Source organism: Ambystoma mexicanum, chromosome 8 (genome assembly GCF_040938575.1).
Source record: "Ambystoma mexicanum isolate Mex_15411 chromosome 8, UKY_AmexF1_1, whole genome shotgun sequence".
In the NCBI taxonomy this organism is placed as follows: domain Eukaryota; kingdom Metazoa; phylum Chordata; class Amphibia; order Caudata; family Ambystomatidae; genus Ambystoma; species Ambystoma mexicanum.
Window position 1 is genome coordinate 997697050 of NC_090929.1, and position 25788 is coordinate 997722837.

At 47.2% G+C, this 25788-nt stretch overlaps 1 protein-coding gene across 5 annotated transcripts in view; it reads right to left on the reverse strand.

Moving 5' to 3' along the window:
* LOC138472640 (putative 4,5-dihydroxyphthalate dehydrogenase) overlaps window positions 1-25788 on the reverse strand; it is a 2792617-nt gene that overhangs the window by 921130 nt on the left and 1845699 nt on the right. For 4 of the 5 annotated variants that reach the window (XM_069610913.1, XM_069610911.1, XM_069610914.1 and 1 more), the window contains 2 exons: window positions 19396-19530; window positions 4001-4102 (listed from right to left, as the gene is read on the reverse strand). In XM_069610913.1, coding sequence (XP_069467014.1) covers window positions 4001-4102; window positions 19396-19530 — 237 coding nt within the window. Of the gene's footprint in view, window positions 1-4000; window positions 4103-18550; window positions 19302-19395; window positions 19531-25788 lie in introns of those variants that run through there. The other variant, XM_069610915.1, reaches the window with a different exon arrangement.

Sequence of the window (25788 nt, forward strand, 5' to 3'; positions counted from 1 at the left end):
CTCTTTGGACGAGAGACTCTCACCTCTGGTTGGCCAGAAGGGGTCAGCTGCAGCGTTAAACCTGGCTGTGAATCATAATGAAAATACAGACCCACCAGCTGGAAAAGCGGGGCCTAACAGCCCATCTTGTATAATAAGTTTGACTTCTGATACAAACCCAACACCACCTTGTACATGACCAGGAAAGAAATGCGTCTGGCAAAGCGGGAAAAGACCAGGCAGCAGGCCATCGATACAATTGAGCCATCTAGGGGAGTTGCTCACCCATTCCCCGATCAATTAAACTGTACCGTTATCTCTCTTAACCAGCCTAAAAGTAAGAAGGAGAAAAAGAAGGTGACCCGGAAAAGACGGAGACAAAGATCTGCTGGAGCTCTAACAAGCTGGTTAATTGGGAAGCGCGTACCCACCCTAGCACAAGACCTAGGAAATCATATTACCTCTACACCTTCGGCCCTGGTTGCCTGTCTAGCACCTGCATGGTAGGCTCTGCAAGTGGGAAACCTGCAGGCTCAGATGAAGCCCGGCCAAACAAGGAAAGTAGTTTCAGCTGTCGGTTTAGCATCACTCAAGCTTGACACTCTGGTAAATCCATCTGCTATCCTTGATCCAAAAAAAAATGTGTGAATAGATCGGATGTGGTCCATGTCTGTAAAAGTGTTCTGGCTTTGCGTGTCATCATCAGACTTTAGTTTTGTTGAACCTGTCCAATCTGAGGGGGGCAATTTTGTGCAGATTCACTGTGTTAACCCTGAGGTCTCTTCTCTGGTGAGATGATATCAGGTAGAAATAGAGAAAGCAGGGTATGAAATTTACCAACCATTGTATGTTGACCTTAAAGAACAAGCAGCAGCCCTAACAGCCACCCAGATGGTGAGGAGAGTAGCAATGCCAACACTATCAGGTGCCCCGGGTCTAGGATATGTTACACCCCGCCAGGCAGAAGATTCGATGGGGAGGGAATGGTTTAAGAAGTTCTTGTTAAGACAGCTAGTGCAACCAGATTGATTGATGAACTCCACTTCCACTCCTATGGTTGCGATCTCAGGTAATGACACATAGAGGTCTTCTGTATATAAAATCAAGAAATAAACCCAAATGCCCCTTATTAGGGCTATTGGGACAGTGTACGGAAACTACCCCTTGTAATAAAAGAACTTGTGATTACAAATCAATTAATGACGAGTGTTTCCTTTCCATTGATTGGAAGCCCGACTTTGAACGTGGTACGAGCTTTACTACATTAAAAAACATATACAAGAAGAAAATGGTTTCTCATGATTGGATAGGCAAATTACAACCATCTGGAAACACTGACAAACTATACATACGTGATGGGGGTTACACATAATTGATGGGGGTTACATATAATTACCTGCAACCCCAGCACTACTTATTAAAATGCCCTAGCACACAAGTTCGTACTTTCATACTACGATTGAGAGTAAACCAACTTCCTCTTCTCGCTATGAGGGGGGCCTATTAAAAAATTCCAAGAGCGATGAGAATTTGCTGTATATGTAAAGGCCCGGCAAAATTGGAAACCCCACCATCACGTTTTTACACCGTGTACGAAACTGGGGCCGAACTATATGTGCATGCTGGGACAGTTTGCCAGCCTTTATGATGTCATTAAAACAGACCATTTCTGGCACTATTGCCTGAATACAGACTCAGACGCAGTACATATAGCATTGTTTGCATTATGGTCACAGATCAAATTGTATTTTCTGATTTAAATGCTGAACTGACCATGGCTATAGACATGGCCATAGATAGGTGAATATAATCGAAGTAATAACAATACTAGGTGAGTCATCGCAAAATATTGTAAACCATCGACCTACGTACGAATGTATGTGATAACGGTTCTTAAAAAGGGGAAACACCCACGCCATGGGCTTACCCCACTGAGTATTGTAAAGCTAGTGATTAGTGAAACATGAATTGTTACATAGTGAAACAGAAATTAACTTATCATCAATCACAATGAAATGGAATTAAATGAAATGATAGGATATGGAATGTAATGGAACTAAATAATTGTAAGTTTTAAATGGAAGTAATGATGATTTTATTTTATTTGTATTTTTACTTACTTTTATCATTATTGTTACTGCATAGTATTGCACTGTATTGCATTATTATCACACTACTTTTGGGTTCTAAATGTATCATATGTATTTGTAAAAGTTAATTTATGAACTCAAAAACAAATAAATAAATAAAAGAAACGGAACCACTGCAGCAGAGAAGCCTTTTGTTCTCTTTCTATGCAATGGCTATGCAATGTGCACTGTACACATGGGGGGCCTGATGAAGGGGGTTCTGTGGCCTGATACGGCCTGCAGTCCTTATGATTGACACCTCTGCTGTAAATGAGACTCTTGCTGTTGAGCTACACACATCTTCCAGAGTAAATAAACCTACAGCCATTATTAAGCAATAGGCAGGTCTTGAGAAATGTGCAAAAGGCCAAATAAATGACCCTGCATGAAAAAGATGTCCTAAAGGTAACCAATGCAGCCTAACCTGAGAAAACAAATTTTCTGTTCATATTTTACAAAAATGATGGAACCAAAATAGCTTTCCAAATGAGTAACGCAGCACATGAGAGAATACTTAGTATTGCAACCTAAAACATTTTTTTTTAATGGCCATTTGTTTGATGCACATAGCCAACACATGTCATTTTGTACAGACAGGAAGCCACTGAAGTGTGTGGAGGATTTGGGAATATATACGACAACTCCTCTATGCTCCAGATGTCAGAAAGCACCAATATTTCAAATGCACTGAAGGTCACCAAATCAAGGATGTTGGCCTTCACAGATACAACATATTTGCACTGTTCAATGTGGAGAATAATATAGTAGCAAAACAAAAGGGGGAATGACTGGAAAGTTTGGAATTAATCTTAACCTCTGGCATTGCCCTGGGCAACCCTCCAGACAATCTTTCTTCGCCTGCCAAGCCATTACAAAAGGGGGAAGACCATATGCAAATCAGGCTTGATCCCACCCCAAATTGATTGATTGATTGATATTTTATTTCTATCGCGCACGTACACAAGTGTTTCAGAGTGCGGCAAGGGAGGGGAGCAGGGGAGAAAAAAACAGCGATCTTACTAGGCCCAGTGACATTGAGAACGCGCAAGTGCATGGGAGAGGGGGCAGGGGAAAAGTGCATGGACGGGGGGGAGAGGTGGAAAGTGCGAAGCAGAGGATAAACAGATAAATAACAATAAATAAATAATAAAGGCAACAAACAGTGGTAATGCAGCCAGCAATTTGTAAGTGCTAGGTTTAAGGCAGCAGACAGGGTAGGTCCGATAAGTGCAGGAAGAAAAAAGAATTAATGTGTGATATCTAGGGCAATTGATTATGTATACAGAAATCAAGGGCCAAAACCAAAAAGATACTTGATCTCGATTCAGACATGGACCAATCGAAGGAGTCAACAACTGGGGGTCCAAACCCCAGCAATCCTGAAAACAAACATCCTCTCTAATCTTCCATTTTTGATTGTGCAGTGATACCCTCGCAAGCCCTTTTTTTCTATCCGTCCTCTTTAGTACGTCCTTTATTGCCTATTTCTAGATTTTCATTCAGAATGAAACACTGTGTCTGATTCATCAAATTTCCTCACCATCATATTTAAGTAATTTCTGAAATGCATCCATTTAACAGAACTTTGATGTGAATCTCGTACACTGACCTGCTTGTCCAACAATTCAACTACACCATGCAAAATAACCTCTCACATTAACCTCCAACATTCTGAATATGTCATTAGCCTTACCGGATTCCTTTGAAACTGATGAAGGGCAGCTGCATTTCCGCCTATTTGTTTGTAGGAAAATGCCGTAATATTAAGATGTTAACTTAAAGTGTGTTTGGTCTTTGAAGTTGTGAATGCATCTGAACTTGCCAACACAGTGCAGAAACAACAGAATCATGGTTTTATGATCAATAAGATGAAGAGGTAAAAGGTAACCTACCTTTGACCCATAGACTCTTGTTTCTCTCACCCCAAGGTTATAAGTGAACGCCATCATAGTAAATGCAGCAGTTACCCCTCCATCAAACTCCAAGTTCACCACCTGCATCAGAAAAACAAAGAAATACCATCAATGACAATTAGCACACCTCACACTCCCTTTCCTTGTAACTCATATTTTTGACCATTTATACAGAATACTCAACAAACCTTATTAGCACTAACCACTTTTATAATGGGTGCTATTGATCCTAGGAGTGCCCTTAGTTCATCAGGGCGCCATATAGACATAGACATTTCAGTCAGGACAAGACATAACAGCTAAGATACAGAGATAACCGAGAAGATTACTCAAAAACCAGGGTGTTCAGATGTTCCCTGAAGGTAGAATGTTTTCCTTCCTCGCGGAAAGATACAGGTAGGGTATTCCATGCCTGGGCTACCAGCACTGGAAAAAAGATGCCCATCTCACTCCTTCTTCTAACACGTGGGATTGTCAGGTAATGAGCAGAGCTCGAACGTAAAGATCTGCTAGGTTTGTAGTGGATCCATTTTTGTTTCAAGTTACAAAGGGCTACTCCATGTATGCATCTGCGAGTTAGTGTAAGAATTTTAAAATTCACCCTTGCCGCAGCTGGCAGTCAATACATTTCTTGCTGTGCTTTCGTTATATGTTCTCTTCTAGGGATCTTGCACATGATCCTTGTGGCATTATGCTGAATTATTTGTAGTCTCTGTATGCATTCCTTACTAGCACCTCTGAGCAACGATTTACAATAAACCAGTCTCAGCATTATGATGGCTCGCACCAAGGTTTCGTAATTCTTTCGAGACACCAATGGTTGAATCTGCCGCATTACCTTAAGATGATAGTTTGAGCTTTTTATTATTCCATTAACATGGGTCTCTGCCCCCTGAGTAACTTTCGTGTGGACACCTAGGGCTTTTACTTTGTCCGAAACAGCAATTCGACAGCCTTCTACTTCAAAATTGGTGTAATCGTGACCTAATTTAGCCCTGGCCTGATTGGATCTGAAGATCATAAGCTCTGTTTTAGAGCTGTTCAAACACATCACATTTTTCGTCATCCACATATTCATCAAGCTACATAAGATGTTGAGGTTTTCTGTTTCTTTACCATGGTTCCCACTCTGTTCCATCACCAACTGAATATTGTTTACAAAATTAGTAAAGAAAAGACCCATCTGCTCCATCTGGTCACAAAGAGGTTTCATATAGATAATAAAAAGAGCAGGGGACGGGCAAGCACCCTGTGGCACACCATCTTCTATTTGGGAAGGTGCTGAAGTAGCATCCCCCCAACAAATCCTTGATCTTCTATCACTCAGGCAGGAGTTAAGCCACTCCAAGACACTCTCAGAATAATTACTTGTTTCTGATATCGTTTGTAGCAGACGCTGATGATCCAGTAAATCAAATGCTGCAGATAAATCTGAAAAAATCAACATTCCTGTATTACTCTCATCTAATGTTCCTAACATATGTGTTTGCAAGTCCAGAAGAGCCGTCTCTGTCCTGTGCTTAACTCTAAAATCCGACTGTTTCATATGCAGGGACTTTGAAGCTTCCAAGTACTCCAAGTAAGATAAACATATCCAACAAATGGTCTTTTTTTTTTACCTCTTTTATTGAGTATTTTGAACCAAAGAGAGGTAAGGCACACAGACATCATGTATTCAAGTATGGTCTTGAGACTTCTGCATTAATTAGACAATTTCAGTATCCATGGTGTACATCCCTTACTCTCGAAAACCGCTTCGCCCCGCCTCCCACACTTCTACTCACCCCTCTCCTGCCACCAACAGGTTGCCTACCCACTCAACTACTAAAAACCCACACACTTGCATATGCATGTATGTATTGATGTGGTTACATGAGCGCCTGTATGGATCAGTCATTAGGTGCCAATTCATATATGGTATGGTACAGAGCATAGCTTAAAGGTAAGTCTCTGCCATTGTCCTAAAGTGGTCAACCTGTATGGGTTTGTTGCAGCGTTTAAGGACAGAGCATTCAAACAAGCATATTCTGGTTAATAGGGTCAGTCAGGCCCGCTTAGTTGGGGCTGTGTCTTTTCCAATAGAGGATCAGGATTTTTCGTGCTGAAAAGAGCACAGTATGAACAAGTTTTCAAGCCATTGGATCAGTATGCCATTCTTCGTCTCTGACCCCAAATAGCATTGGACCTGGGGCCCTATCCAAGGTGATCTCATGAACCCAAGTAGCGTGTTTATGAACCATTACCTAGAACACCCTGCTCTTCCGGCAGGTCGATAGGATATCCCCCATTGTACCCAGTCCCCCGCAGTGTCTCCAGCATAAGGGTGTATGTGTAAGCCCCATTCTATGTAGTTTACTCAGTGTGTAGTATAGCCTTTGGATCAGTTTGAATTGGATATCTCTATTGCAGATGTTGTATGATGTTGTGGGTATAGCGTCAAAGAAACAGTAGACATCCCCCAGGTCTATCAGGATTTCCAACTCACTGGACCATTGTGTCGATAGTGTCTGATTCTGTTTATTATTGTCCGGGGTGCAGATGATATAGAACGTGTGTAGTCATACGAAAAGAGTCACGCTTTGTTCCATCTCGAGCTCTCCAGCGGACGGTTTGGCTAAGTGTTTGCTCAGTCGTTTTCGAGAGTATTACTGCCAGAAGAGTGTGGTATTGCAGCTAGTCTGACCTCTGTAGTTGTAAAACCTGGCTGGCTTCTTGGAATTTGATGGGGGATTGCTCATTATAGAGTTCCATTACAAATGTATCCCTGGCCATATGAAGTGTTGATTGGGGTGTAGCGAGTGGTCGAGGCCAATCGATAGGATCGTGCTTACACTGATCCACGTGGGGGCCACCCGAACATCCGCACCTAGGAACGTTCTCATTTCGTGCCATTGTATCAGTTTTGGTCCCAGTAGGGGGATGCAAACTCATGTTTCCGGGGCAGCTTCTTTAGTGTGATGGCTAAGATTTCTAGCGGGTATTCCCCTGCCATTTAAGACAGTTCTATGCGCTTCCAGCTCGGTGTTTCCATCGCACCCAGCCAACGTTTGGCCCAGCATATTTGGGCTGATTGGTAGTAGATACGGCAGGCTGGCAGTTCGCCGTTGGTGGCCTGGATGATTGCTAATCGAAGCCGTGCTTTTTTGCCCTACCAAAGGAATCTGGATAGGCATGTGTCAACGTCCCTGTATATGTGGCGTGTTGGTGCACATGGTAGCATCACAGCCAGATAGATTTGTTTTGGGAGGGAGTTTATTTTGAACGCATTGTTGCAGTCCATGAGGGACAGCGGCAGTGTATTCCATCTGGAGGAATCAGATTTAATTTTGAGGAGGATAGTTAAAATCCAAGATTATATTAAGAGAGATATTTAATATTGTATAGCTGGAGGTGAAATGGAGTGACCCCTCCTGGGTCCCATGGCACATCCTCTCTAAGCAAGAGAATTTCTGATTTCGACCAGTTGACTTTATAACCTGTCATGTGGCCGTAGTTGTGCAGTAGGTACTTTAATCGCGGGAGTGACATTCGCCATCTGCTGACGAACAGCAGGAGGTCATCTGCATATTGTGAAACCCGGTGTTTCTCACCCCCCTGTAGCATTTCCTCCCAATCCGCGTCATTACGGAGCCTTTCCACCAGTGGTTCAATTGTAAGGGCGTACAAGATGGGGGAGAGGAGGCATCCCTGTCTAGTACCGGAATGTAGCTTGAACAGGTCTGAAGTGATGCCATTGGTGGTCACTGTGGCTGTGGGGCTTGTATAAAGTAGTTTAATCTGCCTTAAGAACGGTGACGGGAAACCATATACCGTCAGTGCATGGAACATAACGTCCCATTTTAGTTTGTCGAATGCTTTTTCGGCATCGATCGTTAGGATTACATCGTTCGGATCTTTCTGCCCGGCCATGACGTGTAGTAGCCGGCTGACATTATCCGTTGAGTGTCGGCTGTGGATAAATCCTGTTTGATCTTTATGAATGAGTTGAGTGAGGATTTTCTCAATTCTTTGAGCTAGGCATTTGGCTAGGATTTTGGTGTCCGCGTTGGTCAATGACATCGGGTTGCAGCCTTTCTTATGAAAGACTATGATGTCGGCCGCAAGCATTGATCGAGGAAGATGGCCATTATTGTGGGCTTCCGCGAAAACTGCCTCGAGTAGGGGGGCCAGTCGGTAGGACATTGTTTTGTAGATGTCTAAAGGAAGGTTGTTGGGCCCAGATGCTTTGCCGGCCGATAGGGAGCCAATAGCTTGGGTTATTTCTGCGGCTGTGATCAGGCTTTCTAGTTCAGTTATATGGGTGGGGTCAATTTTTTGTAGTCAGAGATCTGCCAGGAAGTTGTCACTCCAGTTGGGAGATTATCTGTGCCAGGTTAGTGTATAGTCCACCGTAGTATTCGGCAAACCGTTTGTTTATGTCGACCTCAATTGTGAGAAGAGTCCTGTGGTGGACTCTGATGCCATGTATGCTCTGTGAGGCTTGTCAGGTGCGGATGGTGAGGGCCATCCATTGGAGAGGGTGGTCTCCCTCTTGATAATCGTCCTGCGACCAACTGGAGAACGATTTTTGAGCATGCTGGGTTGAGATCAGTTTAAGCTCCACCCGTAGCTAGACAAGTAGTGTAAGTATTATGGGATCGCGTGTGTGCTTATGTTATTGTCTCGTTCCGTGCTATGTCGTTGCTAACCTGTGTTTCCCGTTCCCGCCATTCCTTTAGTTTGTAGGCCCACCTGTAGATACATTGCCCCCGAAGATGGGCCTTAAATGCGTCCCAGCAATTGCTAGTGCGATATTCCGGTGACAGGTTGGATTGCCAAAATATATCAGTGTCAGCTTCCAGGTGTTCGATGAAGTCTGGGTAGTTGAGTGCCATTAGATTTAGTCGCCACATAGGTCATTTTTGTGGTGTTCCTGGTAATTCGAGGAGGAGTACAGGTGCGTAGTCGGACACTAACATGGGTAGTATTATGCAATGTCGTACTGATGAGAGAGCAGTGACGGGGGTCAGCCAGTAGTCAAGTCTGGAGTAGGATCCATGGAGGTTTGAATAAAAGGTGAAGTCATGGCGCTGTGGGTGTAGGGTACGCCATACGCCTGCGAGTCCCAGATCGGACATAAGGGTATGCAATGTAGTGCGTTTGCAAAGGATCGCTTGTTGTGCTTAGGGTGTGCCCTGTCGGTCTAGTGCCGGGTTAAGCAGTGTGTTCCAGTCTCCCCCTATGATAGTAAGGTTCCTTAGTAGGTGTGCGCATTTTGCAAACATGCGTAGAAAAAAAAAATAGGAAGTGTCCGTTGTGGGCACATATATGTTTAAAAGGGTAACTCGTCGACGATGTATGAGCCCATGCAGAAGGACATATTTACCCTCTGTGTCTGTAATCGAATGAAGGGTTTGGGATGGGATGCATTTGTGTATCAAGATGGACACCCCTCTTTTTCCCGTGTGGGGAGTGTGCGGCTATACCAATCCACCTGCGACATAGTTTCCCGGATTCAAGTGTGTCAAGGTGTGTTTCCTGTACAAATGTAATGTCACTGTGCAAGTCCTGCAAATGGTTAAGTATCTGCCGACTCTTGATAGGATGGCCAATCCCCTGAGCATTTAGGGTTACCAGGCGTAGTTCAGTCACCATACCACTGTCCAGAGGGGGGCATGTGAGCAGAGCTTGATGTTAAGCAGCTGTATAGTAAGCCTGCCTATTGTATCGATCATAACTTTGAAACAGTGTTTGTAAACATTCGGGTAATAAACCTTATCCCAATACGGGGTTGAGCAAGCCCATACAGAGGGGGTGATGGGAGGGAGGCTAAGCATTCCCCCCACACTCCTTGCATGACCGTGTCCCTGTGAGGGGCATCAGTAGTTCGAACAAACAAGCAAGTAAACAAAGAAACAGATAAACAAATAGATAGATAGATGGGGGCCTATGATGGCCCTGGGTGGCAAGCAGTCCAGCGAAATAATGCCCACATTGGTTGTAGTATATACAGTAGCTGAAAGAGCCATAAGTGGTGCATGATCATGGTGTGCCATATCAGTCAGTATGTCGGGAGTCCCATTCTATCTCAGAGGAGGTCAGAGCAGAGATTGTAGGAGCCAATGTGGAGCAAAAGTCATTGGCGAGGAGGCACGATGGGGTCACAAGATTCAGGTGGGGGGTTTCAAATTTTTCTGACCTGAGCCCTCCGGTCGTCTGCCAGAGAGCAATCTCTTTCCTTTCGGTCGTTGTTGGTGCCATTGTGAGGCTTCTGCGCGGTTGACTTGATCTTAATTTTCCGCCTCAGTAGGGAAGTCGGTAGAGACTACATTGTGTTGTTAAAGAAGGCGCCATGCCCCTTCCGGGTAATCGAAGGAGTGCCATTGTTTGTCTAGTTGGATGCACAAAATGGCCAGAAATTTCAGGTAGAATTTATTGTTAGAATCTTTCAGTGCTTCAAATAAGGGGTTGAATCTCGTTCTCCTTCGGGAGACCTTCACATAGTCATTGAAAATGTGGATGCCAGCCCCCTCTGTATGGATTGTGCCAACCGCCCGGTAGGCTCGCAGGATGGCCACTTTGTGTTGGAAGTTCAGGAGGTACATTGTAATGGGGTGGGGTGTTTTCCTGTGGCCGGCTTAGGGATGGGGGCTCTGTGCACTCTCTCAATTACATAGGTCCTGGGATCTTGGATGAACGGGTTTTCATGGAGAAAGCGGTATATATAGGTCTCGAGGTCTGGTCCCTCCACTTGTTCCGGTAGGCCAATGATGCATAGGTTGTTGCAGCGAGATCGATTTTGTTGATCCTCAACTTTAGAGCCCAGGCGTTGGACCTCTCTAATAAGGCCATCTATTTCTGTGGTGGTTGCCTCATTGTTGTCCTCGAGTGCACTGATGTGCTGTTCATTGTCAGTAGTGCGGTCTGCTTGGGTATTCAGGCGTGTTTGGACGTCCTGCATGTCCCTTTTAATTTCTTGAACTATGTTATTTGTCTCGTGTGTTCTTTGTCACATAATTCTCATTTCTGTTAGGATTGCGTTGGGTATGTGTCTGCATCCCTGTTAGTGTTGCCCACATATGTATTATTTGCCATGCCCTGGTGGTGAGGGAGCAATGGAGAACTAGGCGCGTTGTGTGCTTAGGTTGATTGCACTCTTTGGAGCCCAATTTACTTCCAGTTAATGAGGTGGGGGCCACGTTCATCCTGCATGTCACTCTGCGGATTGAACACTCTTTGTGAGGCACATGGCTGTTTTGGGTGGGCGTGTGATGATTGCACAGTTGTGTAGATCAGAGCATGGGTAGATCCACCTTCGGGCCTTCCCCTTTTTTTTATTATTTCTCCTCCACCCCAGAGTCCTGGTCGGGCCACTCCCGCTGGGGTGGTGATCGGGTACAGCGATGAGGTGAAGGATTGGGTTGCCACTTATGAAGGATGCAGTTTGGCGGTTTAGGTCAGTATCTCCCTGTGGGCCCAGGTCTGGGGGTTGGGGTGGGAAGTATGCACTGGGTATTTATGGTGGCATGCGCCGAGCTTGACTACCTCCGGATTTCCCTACCTCTGGGCTAGGTGCATTGTGCACGCATCTCTTCAGGGCGCGTGGTTTGGTTGCGGGCAGGGTGTCCCAGTCAGGGATTGCAAAGCAGCAAACGCAGGTAGTGCCCCCTCTCACAAATGGTCTTGTTTTGTTACAAGGCCTATACACATGTGACCTAATTTGAGGTGGAGGGGACATGAAGCCCCATGCCCACCCATATACCACAGGCAATACCTTTCTTTTGTCCCAGTACTCTGGGTCTTGTTGGGGAGCAGGATGATTGTCCCAGGCCCCCAAAAGGCTCTTAATGAGGTGGAGGCATAAGAGTGTGTTGTAGGTGCTTGGGGAGGTTAAAAGAGGGATTGGGGGTGTCTATAGAAGCTGCATTATGGGTAGATAATCATAAATCAGAGTATAGATTGTGCTGGAAGTGAAACGCCATCTTAGAAAACTGCAGCCATTTTGAAATCGAGGCCTAGCGCTGCGCTGCAGCCAGAGCAGTAGGCCTGGGCCCAGAGCATAGAAATAAGTGTGTGCATGTGGGTTCGGGTTGCAATAAGGGCATCAGTGAGGAAGCCCAAACCCGCGGAAATTCAAAAACCTCTCATTGTTTCATACTATTAGTACATGTATCCCGGAAGGAATGTGCCCTGCAAGGCCATGAGGGGGCCGAGAGCTCCCTCTGAAAAGTTATCCCACCAGAAGGAGGGCACGAGCCTGCAACCTTCACCAGTTCAAACGCTAAGTTTTAGTGCCCAGATGCTAACATCCCAAGACCCCAGCATTCCAGTGTACCAGCCAGGTATCCAGTGATAAAAGTTGCAGTGAAAATGGCCACCATGTGGCGACATTTGGCTTAAAATGCACCTTCCAGACAATCAAACACTTTTCCCACATATTCTAGGATTGGAGGTAATAATATATAACTATACCAGGTGGTGTGGATAGCAGCCATGTGAGGCAGATGTGCTCACTTGAGGCTCCTACAGATGTGGCATTGAGAAGCTACATACACCAACCTAATTGAGACTAAAACACCAGAAAACAAAGAGATACCCACAGATAACACCTAAGCAGCTGCGAGCGTTGCGAGAGGTCTGGCGAGACTCTGAAAAGGAGAAATACTGTGCTGCGTGGCGCCGCGGCAAATGGTAGGAGATGGTGGCAGTGAACTGAGAAGTGGATTCACTGCAGAGCTGAGGAGCACCGCCGGAAGCAAGGCGCCGTGACACCAGCTAAGTGGAAGCAGCGGTAGCCCAGAGACAAGGACTGTGGCTAGCGGTTTGCCGAGGCAAAGAGCGGTGTTCGGGGGCCACGGCTACAGACTGTCGGATTGCAGACTGAGAGTCGGGCCGAGAACAAAGGAAGCGCAGCAACTAGTGAAGTGGAGGAGCTGAGCGGCTACAACAGCACACCATTCTGATAGACACCACAATGCAATATGCTTGTGAGCTGTTTGCCACAGACCACCGGCACAATACACAGCTGTGCAAAAATGCCATCTCAGAGGACGTGGCGCAGAAGGTGTCAGCCGTGGGAGCCGTAACCACGCACAGAACGCGACTGCCATAAGCAGTGGGATGACCTCCGCCTGAGGGTCTGCAACCTGCTGTCGGCCCACAGGAAGGAATGCCTAGCCACTGGTGGTGGGACAAACTCACCAATAGAGCTCATGCCATGGGAGGAGAAATGCAGCTGTGTGCTGCACCTCAAAGGGATTGAGGGAGTGGGAGTGGAGGCCGGTGCAGGGACACATGGAGAGGGTAGTGAGTACAACGTGCCACACCAAAACAACTATACACAGTGGGCAGGCAAATGCAGTGCACACTACACAGAGACATGTCCAACTGCATGCCAACAAACCACATCCAACCCATAGAGTAGCCAACGAACCATGGCCGTTGCCCAAGGGTTCGGCATTACCCCCCAAACATCCAAACATATATATGTCCACATGAGTACTGGTCATGTGCACAAAGTGACGACATGAGAAGCAACACATACACAAGGCGCACACCCTCCAAGGTGACGTGCATGCACCAAAAGCAATGTTGCACCTGTAACACATTCACATGCATGCATGCATCAAAGCTGTCCTGATGAACCAGGCCCTACCAGGCCCTGTCATGTTGACCGCCTTCCTGTCAAACCGACCCTCCCTCTCCTCCACCTCCTCTCCACCTGTGGCATCCCTCAGGGCACTATCAGGGCTCTTCAACACCTACCGTAACCCTCTGGCAAACTTGATCTCTACCTTCTCTCCTCACTTCCAGTGTCATGCTGATGACACAGCTCACCTTTAAGCTCCCATCCTGTACCTCCTCTCCTTCCGCTCTCATGCATGACTACCTGACTTCTATTCATGCATCGTGCTCTGCTAACAATCTCTGACTTAATGCCAGCAAGGCAGAGAAGCCTCTCATTGCGACGGCTGCACCCTGTTTCACACCCACACGTTGGCCACCTTCCATGGGCCCCCTCCCTTCACCCTCCTGAGAGGTTAAAAACCTTGGGGTCATCTTTGACTTCTTCCTTCCCTTCTCCCCGCACAACATGGACCTTGCCAAGAAGTCCAACTTACAGCTCCACCTCCTCAGAGGGACTCTCCCTTTCCTCACCTTCCCCCAGAAGCTCAATGTGTCCAGAGCTCTGGTTCTTTCTAGGCTCGACTATTGCAACAGCCTTTTCCTCAATCTACCTCTTTGTTCTCTTCGCCCCCTCAATCTAATCCAAAATAGGGCTGTGTGACTCATCCTAGGCCTCAAGCTCTGTGACCGCATCCCTCCAGCCCCGAAATCTCTCCACTGGCTCCCAGTGACCGCTAGGATCAACATCCAGATGCTTTGCATCATCCACAAGGCTGTCTGGGGCCTGGTCCCTCATGAGTTTTACTGTGGCCAGCCCATCCTCGACCAGTCTCCCACAAAATCCCTTACCAGCAATTGCCCTCGGGCACCCTTCTCTGGACTAGCTCTGTTCTGGTCAACCCCATCCTTCGCACTGTACTTCCGTCCCCCTTTTAAACCTTGCAATAGCCCCATGTGCACACACTGCCTGCTCTGCACCCCCTCCCATCCCTGCCCCCTTACTCCTCCATCCCCTGCACTTTCATGCTACCTGCACTTGCACAGTAAGAATGTCAAAAGGCCCAGTATGACCGTTGATTCTAATTTCTTCCCATATGTCCATTCCCATTCGTCTTGTGACTCCTGGAAACACTTGTGTATAGGAGCCATACAAATGTCTAATGTATGAATTGAAAAACTCCATTCACAGGCATCATTTCACACAATCTATGAACTCCATGTTGCAAAGCAATAGGATGTCACAGAGGTGAATAACGGCATGCCCATCTCACCCCTACAGGCACCTCGTCTGACAGGGATCAAGGTGGACCAAGCACCTCACGGCCACCCACACAGAGGAGGAGAGCCACGCCCTGCAACACCACTACCAAAGCCACCCCAGCACTGGCCATGCAAACCACAGGCCCAGTGAACATGCCGCCTACCCCTGCAGCAACATGAGGTACGCCCACGGAGGCACAGCCAGCTGCCCCTGCAGCAACAAACGCAACGCCCACGGAGACACAGCCAGCTGCCCCTGCTGCAACACCAGCTACGCCCACAGAGGCATAGCCGACTGCCCCCGACACACAGCAGTGTGGGCCAACAAGACACCCCCCCACCAGCCTCCCATGTACATTGCCACCTCGACAGACGAAGATGCCATGTAAGAGGGTGGGGACACCACCAAGGGGTCGCCAGAACACACCCCCTACCACTGTCCCTCATTCACCCCCTCTGACCTTCACAGCGCACCTCCACCATCGATCACCAGCATCCGTGATATGGATGCACGCATACGGTACATCGAGGCACGGCATGAGGAGAAGGCTGGGCTTTTTTGCCAGCAGCTGGAGAGACTAGGATGATGCGGAAGAGTGTGGAGGCCATCAGCCGGTGCTGTGCACATGCTCTGGGCCGCTTCACGTACACAACGGTCCTGAGGTCTGGAAGGGGGACTAGCCAAGTCCCTCACCCTTTCCCTGCAGGCAGCCGTACAGCGCAGGGATACGGCAGGTTCCAACCCCTCAACCATCACCACGCTTGACAGCTCACAACAGAGCAGCCCAAAGAGCTGACCCCTGTGCCTGTCAGGGTCACAAAAGGAGGACAGGTCCGTGTAGAGAGGCCACAGAAGTGACCCAGTACCAGACTTCCAGTGACACTACTGAAACCTAGGGGGAGTTTTGGGGAGGGTGTGTTTGGGAGGGTTAGTTGAGGAGGGGGTGGTGGGGAGATTTATTCGAACGGGGGCGGTGGGACACGTTTGGCTATGTTTGTTATTTCAAAAATACACAAGGCTGTGCCTAGGAATTTACATCTGGATATTCAATTTTTATGTGGTGTGATTTATTATTGCACAGCATCACATGCAATGTGTGCCATGGGTTGTGACAGTTGATGGGTGCTCAAATGTAGTTCTCAATGAGTTCCTGGCAGACTGCACGCCCATTCCTGACATCCCTGTGTTGGTGTTGTTGCATGTCTACAGCTGCATCCCTGTCATCAGTGTCTGCTGGAGGCATGTCCATGTCCGGGGGTAGGGCTATGTTCTGCCTGATGCACATATTGTGCAACATAGCACAGGCCAGGACTATCTTCCCAACTTTACTGGCCTGTACAATAGTGCCGCACCAGAAACAGTGAAGGCACCAAAAACGTGCCTTCAACAGTCCAAAGTTCTGTGCAACTGTCATCAGTGTTCGGATGTGAGCGCAATTGTATGCTATTTCCTGGTAAGTCTGGGGTTCTCTCACAGGTGTCCTCAGCCACGGTAGTAAGGGATAACCGTAATCACCTGAATGGAATGGGATAGAGGGAGGGCCATTACGATCAAGTGACTGGGCAGTGCATACATCAAGGGATGTGAGTGACACATGCATCTGGGTCTGTGCACTTGCGGCCCCTCTTTCCTACGACAGGCAATTCTGGTCAGGCCATTTGTAGGTGATGACTCCCAAGGATGGGTTGGTGTTGGTGCATTCTGGTACCCGTAGTGCATTGCATGTGCCTGTCAGTCCGTGCCAAGATTGTGATGGTGTGTCCATCCAATGACACATGTGGTAGATGTCAGTCATGGCCACCCACTCTTGCGTGCAGATTGTGTCCCTGCATTGCCATGGTGGCTGTGAGCCATGCACTGGTGCCAGTGAACATCTCCCCCCGTCCTGATGCACATGCAAAGAAGGGTGTGTGTTGATGCTTTCACTCACCAAATAGCCAGGTACACTGTCCCACAAACGCATCATGTACGCAGGCAGGGTGACATACCGCCGGACCATGGATTCATGGGTTGATCCCGGTAAGCGGGTGCAGCATTGAGTGATTGTCGGGTCCATGTGACAGACAGCCTGCACATTCATTGAGTGGTAGAGGTTTTGGTTTCTGTAGACCTCCTCTGTGGCGTGGGCAGCCACAAGCTTTATATGTGTGCAGTCCACTGCTACCAATACATTAGGCATTCCCGCAAGTGCATGGAGGCGGACCTTGGTTGCCATGACTGTGGCCTGTGTGGTTGGTAGGGCGATGTGCTTGGACACATGGCGCAGGAGGGCAAATAGGACCTGCACCAGCACAGTTGAAAATGCAGGCTGCGAGATGCCATGCAGCTCGCTGACTGTGTGCTGGAATGTGCCCATGCAAAGAAAGTGCAGCACTGACACCACCTTCAGCAGTGGGGGTGTGGCAGTCCAGATACCGATGATGCTCTGGATGTCATCCTAGATGAGCTCCACAAGTTCCAGAATGGTCTCCCTTTTCAGGCGGTATATTGTGTGGATCTACCTGTCAGCTAGGGTCCAGGGTTTGGCCCTTGTGCAGGGTATGGGTGGACGCCTCTGAGGTGCAACTTGCATGCCATTGTTCACCTGCATTCTCCTTCTCATCTTCCTCCTCCTCCACTGCCTGTCAGACTGTTGCAGATCCTGCTCATAAAGCTGCACTCCTGCATGCAGCACCTCCATGACTACTGCTACGAGAGGCAGCATGGTTGTGTTGTCAAGTGTGTGTGATGTGGGTGTGGTCCTTTTCAGCAGTCCCTGTGCTCATTGTGTGCAGCTAGGTGCATTGGTTGCACCTGTGGCCTGTTGCTCCACACCTGAGCCTGGTTACAGCATGCACCGCAGTGACAGTGTTTCTGGCACGGTTTTCTCTGTGGCGCTGGCCTTTTCGTGCCAGTGTCTCCGTGAAAACCGCTGTTGTGATGCCACCTTATTTCCGGGATTCCAGTGTTTCCAACACTGCTTCCGGAGGGTCCTGATGTTTCGGTTCACTGTGCTACCGGCAATGGTAGCACATTGTCTGCTGTTGTCGGCACCTTTGTTTACTGCATTACTGCTTGTAGTGCTGCGGTTCGGAAACAGTGAAGATAATAGGAATTACTGGAACGTTGTTTCTGGACCGCCACATTTGTAGTGAGGCCCAAACTCTTCCAAATGCTGAGACCATGCAACTTTACGGGGAATGGCCCAACCATACCACAACGTTTAGAATTTACAGACGACAGCAAGCAAAAACACATGCTACGTAAGTAAAAGGCATTCATCACTAGTTTGCCGTAGACAAGAGCATGCTAAGTGGCTAAAGAAAGCGCTGGAATGGTGAAATACAACTTGTGACACCAAGCATGTGCTTGACATGCACTGATGGAGGTTGGCGCGCCCTGGGATTTCCCCACAAATAAAATCTCACTTGTGGAAACATTATCCCATCTGACTGTCATGCTACAGGACAGCTAGACTTTGTGCCTTCAGATCTCTCCTGGGCATCCTAGGGACCAGATATGGGTGGTGGCTATCTAAATGCTCTAAAAACCAGACATCACAGAGCAATTTTGCTTTCAAACGCAAACTAATAAAGCCAGTTGTTAGTGGTACAGCCCTTTTAACCCAGCAATCCTTATCTTAACTGAAGCGATTACAAGGGAAAATATACACACTTCTCAACTTCTAGATTGTTTTTTCTTTTTTTTTTGGGATGTCCAACCAACTATAAACAACATTTTTGAAATGCTCAACTCAAGGAAATAAACTGTCGGTGAAAACAATTTCAGGGAATTACTTTAGTTACATACAGCAAATTTAGGAAAAGGCACCCAGGTAAAAAGTGACTCAATAAAAAATAATCAAAAGAATCAAATTCAAGGATATGGCCCACTCTCATCACAGGTAACTCAACAAGGATACCTACCACTCCCTTAGGTTCCTGTTACCAAAGTGAATGCAATATAAACAAATAACATAAAGCTATTTGGATAGCCAATCCCACTAAATGTAAATAGAATATATGTGCCTCTTAGTGGGTGGTGGCCTCCCTGAATCATCCTAACCCCTCCATGCCAAACCAAAAATGTAAACATAGCCAGTTTATTCGTTTTCTCAGGTATGGGGCAAGGAAAAATGACTAATAGTGAACTGTGCTGATTGAAACAGCATACATAAATGCTTAGCCTACAATAATATCCAGGTTCAAATCAAATTGGCAGGTCACTTTGTTCTCATAAATCCATGGCTGCTTTCTTCACTGGCAGTCTCTGAAGATTCCGATGAAACCTTCCTTTGATGGTTGTCAGAAGTAGCTTAGTTATCAGTGCTAAGGCCATCGATACTCTCTGGACCCCTGAAGTGCACAGTAAGCTTTGATGGTAGGAAAGCCAAGGTCAACGGACTGCTCCCAAGATTGTTTTATAATATAACTGCTGCAAAGAAAATTGCTTCATTGAATATTTCACAAAAAAGAACGGATATAGCAAGTCTTTTCGTGGTATCAAAATAATGGAATTAACCTTTTACCTGGTTAGTGACCACATCGTTATCGCACTCATAAACGCATCTTCCGTATGGCCCAGTTCGCAATTCCTCTGTTAGTGATTCTATGTCGTAGACACCTTTACTGCAAACAACAGAGGTTGGCCATCCAAACTGACCCTAAAATAACAAGACAACGCACCCATTAGTTTGTATTTTACTGGCATTTTAGTTGAATCTAAAAATATTTTTGAGAATTCGAAAAAACAGTCCTTAGATGAAAATGTAAATCATCCTAGGAAATAAAACTATTTCCCAATGGAACCACCTTCTTATTTGCTCATTCACAGATTCCTTAGTGGTATTCTGAGGACTGGTCATGGTGCCATGGCATTAGATGGCAACAGTAATTCCAGGTTTGTGCTTGCACAGTTGACATAAAAAGTGACAGCATCTGTTGCTTTAAATAGCTCCTGAAATCCCAGTAATTTCATACTTCCCCAGAACAACTAACCATTTTGGTTGGGCTAGAGTAGTGGTTCGAAGCCAGAGGTCACTCATTATATGGTCCTCCAGAAGTTTTGGACTACGATACTTCCCCACAAAATATGCTGGCTATTGTTGATGGGAATCAGTCCAAGATACTGCAAAGTGTCAGAGATGGCCTTAGTAACTCGCAGAGTCCCACTGGAAGTAGAAAGTTTTTAATTTTCAAACAACTTAATGAGACGATGTGCAGATTTTCCAATTTTAAGATGAGCAGATTTGTCAATGTACACACCAGGTTGGTGAAGGGGGTTTGGCAGGGCTCACCAAGGGCTGTCCCTCGCTCTCTGGCATATAAAAAGCACCTTCTCTTTAACATGGTTTCCCCAACCGCAGGTTAGTAGATACTGATTGTTTCTCCCTCAGTATGCTAAAGTGTACCTTCTCTATGATGAGTGCATAAAGGGAAACTCCTTATCTGCCTAAACTACCCTATGGACTTCCTAAACTAGCCCTACACTATCAATGATGTTAGTTCTATAGTTGTTGTATGATGTGGTCACTCAAGACCCACTCTGTCTCCTAACTACTATCCTTCTCCCGCTTCTTTTCTGTCCAACTCCACCCACCTTCTATCCTTCCTATGTCTCGCTCTTCTGTCCCTCCAATGTCTCTTTCTCTCTCCTTCTACCACCTCACTCTGCACTCCAGTGTTTGTCTTTCCTACCACTCTCCCCTCGCCACAGCAACACTACTCCCCCCTCCCCGCACGCACTACTACTATTCTCCCCTCTACTACTACTCTCTCAGCACTACTACCCTCCTCCTCACTCTGTACTCAAGGATATGGTGCAGGGGTGTAACACACCATTTCGGGGACCACCTTTGTGCCATGCTGAAGCCCCAACCCAAATTCTTCAACACAGCATAGGACAGGCCACACTCCAATTCCGGCCTGGACCATCACACATGCGCAAAGCCCATGATGATGATGCCGCTGCAGGGACACAAGCAAACTGCGCTAGAAGAAAGATGTATGTTCTTTAATTAAATATTTCCCCTAATGTTGAAACAAGGAGTGGTGCCTGGACCCTGGCACACAAATGTAACTGTCACTAATGGTGACTGGTGATTTCTTTTATGTGCAGGGGCCTAAATATTTGCCAAGAGTATGAAAGAGCGACCAAGCATAGGTAAGGGAGCCAGAACTTACGAAAAGGGTTTCAGAAGTGTTCTTACCTGAGAAAAGTATTAAAATGGCGAATTGTACAGAATAGTGTGTGTGAAACATTGAGTAAAAAGCCAGACAGTTGGTAATCAGTTTTGTGGGATGCACCGGAGCATTTACCAATGAAATAACACATATCATGCTTGCTTAAGCATAGAGGCCAATTAAAAAAAGGTCAGGCAACAATAAGAAACTGCTAGATTGGCTGCACCAGAATTCTAGTCTAGCTACATACTAACACTTATTATGCTTGCTTTCTCATAGATGCCCAGTACAAAATGTCATGACACAGTGAGAAATGGCTAGATGGCAGCACCAAAATGGAAGTCTGTCCACATAACACTCATCAAGTTGGCTTTGCGCAAACATTTCTGTTGTGAAAGCATCATGAAGCAAGTCACAGACAACAGTTCAAAATAAAACAATTTATTAAATCAAATGTCAGGATGGTAGAAGGCCTAACTTGCCTTATGCCAAGGTAGGATTTTAAAGTCTAAGTCAAAGAGTTCAACTTAAAAATCTGTCAGTGTCCAAAACCTATCCTTGCCCTCATACCTAAAGCTAAGCAATGTGTAGGGATGTCAATAATAAATGAAATGGTGATTAACACAAAGTTCTGAGATTCTTCCAGCTCTTAGCTTCTGTTGGGAAGGAGAGAGGGTCTTCCCACCCCCCCCCCCTAGGCAATACCGAATGAGAAATAAACGCTAAGAGAGCACGTCCAGGTAGCAGGGGGAGAGGGGGTGTATGAACAGAGGGTGCGCAACCACCTTAGTGCATGCATTACAAGTTATATTCTAGATATTGGTGTAAATGCCATATTGCCAAGCGGCAGCCATCTTAGCTGTAGGCCCAAGAGCGGGAAACATACTTTTGTGTATTAGTATTAGATCCCCTTGCATGAGAGCGAACATCACCCCCACCCCGGCCAGGTCTCAGAGTCCACAAAATCCTCCATTATTCTAAGAAAGTTACAGGCTCTCGCGCCCAGGAAAGAATGTGCCCTGCAAATTCATGAGAAGGGAGCAGAGCGCCTCTTGGCGGACCATCCCACGGGACAGATAAAGCCCCCCTGCCGCCACCGATCCACACATGAGAAATACAGCTTTGCCATGCTTTCATCCCATGACCCCCGCATGCCATGGCTTTCCAAACCCAGACCACCGACCACGAAACTTTTACACCCCTCGATCGATCACTAAGATCAAAAGGCAAGGCTATCGTGCCTTCAGAAATGGGTCATGTGATTGGTCATGCGAGGTGCAGGGTAGCGTCAAAATTATAGCCTAAAACTAAGGTGGAGGACCTTGGGAGTTGCTGATCTGTCTAGGAGCGAGTGAAGTGAACGAGTTAGTGTGACCTCGGCTCTCCCCCTGAGCCTATCCCTGCATCTGCCAGGTGCTTATTACAATGATATAATAGTATTGTTTGTGTTAGTAGCCAATTGTTAGGCCAACTTCACCTCAGATGACGAGCCCTGCAACACTAGCGTGGACGGAGAGGAACAGATGAAGATGGACAAATGGCCTGGAATCCCATATGGAGCAAGCCCTATATGTATAGAGCTTGTCCAGTTGGGATTGTGAAATGCATTATAAGTGACGTTATTTGTGCTTGTAATATGCTGCACATCCCTACAGAGCTCAGAGTGCTCGGTGGCAGCAGAGTTCTTTGCTGATGCATTTGTATTTTAGAGAAATAAATACTTGTTATCCTGGCAAGCGTGTCTTGGGCCTTTTTCCCTAGCAGGATGTATTTTTTCTGGTATGAGCGTGCATGGGAGTGCCTTCATTTGGTGGCCCCGATGTGATCCTAGCGACCCCCGCACTGACGGAGGCTTCCAGGCCGCTTCTCAGACGGTGCCATGGCCACCTGCAGAAAACGGTCCAAGACGCATCAGTATCAGAGGTTTTGCAGGAGCTGTTTTTATAGAATTCCTGTCGGCTCTTAGAAACGGGGCGCAGCTCCGGAGAGAGTGCAGGTTGCTGTTGGAACAACGTGACGGAGGAGTTTGAGTGAACACGCACGTGTGAGTATACTCTACCAAGTGATAACAAGTAGGGCAAGGATATATGGGAAAGAGTGTGGCCTTTGAGCCAGTGGAGAATGAAAGAAAAGTTCACTTGGCACAATGTTCACTTGGCCAAAATATGTTCACTGTACATTTTCCTGGTAAGCTCTTTAGGCTTCTCCTGGTCGCCTTTCCGTGGACCCAGAAGCCCTTTAGATCATACAGCTCCTTGCTTTCAATTGGGGTCCCCTGGTCGTGGCGCAGTTGTCAAACCGCACGGTCCACCCATTACAGGTCACGCAACCAGGTGCCTTATCCTTAAAAGAGTTCTCTTTTCCTTATACTGGGGTCTCTGCGGCCAACCTGGATCAATCTCCCACGTGGTGGCCACCCCAATGCTTTACCCACACACTTTGTTTGTTGTCAACACTTTTCTATCTGTTTTGGGTGTTTTGCTCCCAATTAATTTCTCGCACAGCTCCCCCTTTTTAGGATCTCTATTTCACTAACTTTTCGTGTCCTCGCACAGCTCCCCTCTTTGAAGACAGTCCCTTTCTTCACAGTCATTCAAAAAAGTGTAATCGTACAAGCTACCACTCTGCCACTATGTATACTTGTAATTTCCATTTGCTCGTTCTGCGTGGTCAGCGCTTTGCTTTTTCGTCTCAACCGACGCATCTCCAGTCATACGCGTTCGAGGTTGCAACATTGCTTCTTGCTCGCTTTCATTTTACCAATGTAACAAGGGATCAGCACGCCTCCCGGCTCCCTTCTTTGGACTTCTCTTCTTTGCTGGAAACATGTGTCTGAGTGATTTCCCGGGGGCCGGCAGAGCCATCCGCGGACCTCTGGGGCTGGAGAGGCCCCAACTCCTCCCGCGTCCCAAAAGGTGTATGAGGCACACACAAGAGCAAGGTAATTACTGGTGTTTATTATAGTAACGGCAGGGATAGTTCTCAGCTCGTATGCATCCGGAGAGACTCTCCCCGTTAGTGGGGCTCGAAGGCCCTTTTTACCGTAGTATGATGCGCTACTTACGTCACCTGGGAAACCTGTCCCAAAACCTAACGGCACTTCGGGTTGGCTCCCCGAGTGGTAGGGTTAGTATGGTTACCTATAGGAGAAAGGATAATTGGATAAGGACAGGTCAGGTTGTACACTTAGGTTGTCCCTAACACTGAGTTTGTTACAAGGGGACACTTGGTGATTGGCTAGCCCCTCGTATTCTGATTGGTTCCCTCGCTAGCCCCCAAGCCAGGGACCACCGCTGTTCCCAGCTTGTGATGTACCTGGTTGCTGGCAACAATGTGCAACTATGTGTTAGTGGCGGACAATGGACTGGTCTGGCTAGTGGCTGATGTGCATGTCTTTCCCATCGCTGTAGGTTTCCAACTTGTCGCTTCGTTGTTGCAGACTGTGTCCCAGACGTGGGACTCCGGCGACTCTCTGTCTCGTAAGCTTGGCATCTTGTCAGTTCGGCTTGGTCACGTGTGGGGAGACCGCAGCTGGAGCAGAATTATGAGCATTTGATTTGTATTTCGGCTCTGAGGAGCATTCGGCGTTGACAGGTGTAACCTTGGCGCGGGGAGCGCGGCATGTAGATGGCAACATTGTGGCCTTGGCTGTGAGCTCTCGTTGGGGCTCGTTCTGCGTGGTCAGCGCTTTGCTTTTTCGTCTCAAGAGGGTTTTCGTCTGAGACGCCCCTGCCTGGGGACTCTTGCTTTGCGGCCTACTTTGGGCCTAGCGTCTGGGTAGCGGTACACAATCCATAATATGGGGTTGTGAGGGTCGACAGAGTGTCACAAGCAGCTAGATATATAGGGTGGCGTCTTCATAAGGATAGGTAGTGAGAAAGCATCTGCAAGCATGTATACACGAGCTCTTCAGGCGTCTTGCGTTTCTGCGGTGCTGTAGGAGGCCTATGTGAAAAATAACAACGATGCGTGTCTGTGGGTGTGTCAGTCCGCTGCGTCATAGCACTGAGCATGTTCTTCGTTTGGGTTGGTGTGTAAGTGACCAGTGTGCATGGTGGCACGGGTGCTCTTGTCTGTTGGCTATGTCGTTATGGCATCTCTAACGAGGATGATGATTGTGGTTGTTGTCTAATCGAGTTGGTCCATGAGGCTGACGTCGGCTTGACCAGGACGTGGTAGTGGGCAGGCTCCCCGTGCGTGTGGGCCGTGGGCATAGGGGATCTGAGCGACTGGTGTGGCCGTGAATGGGTCGAACTCCTCTCGCGGAGGGTGCTTGAGTCTTGATGTCCTGGGCCATGGTTTGGATGAGAATGGGGGAAGGGTATTTTCCCATTTTTCCACTTCACATGGGTTGTTAGCCACGCTTCTCCCGGATGCTTCCTCACACAGACCCTCAGCGTCTCTGCGTCCCGATTTCTTCCAGCTGGTCCTGGGCAGCCACAGCTCCTCAGCTCTCCTCCCAACTAACTCTCTTTGTTGATTGCTAGTGTTCCTTTTATACTGTCCTGAAGACTTGATAGGCTGCAGGTTGTCATGGTTGATTTCAATTGCCTGACCCTGCCTGGCCTTGTTAGAGGGACATGGCCTATGAAGATGTTGATGTGCCTCTATCTGCATCTTCGTTGTCCCAGTGCCATAGTGGTATTTCTCATGGAAAATCTGTACTCCTCTTAGCTTCCTCTTTTTCTTCGTCACAGTACTTGAGCGATACTTGGGAAAAAGAAGATTGTGTGTCTTAA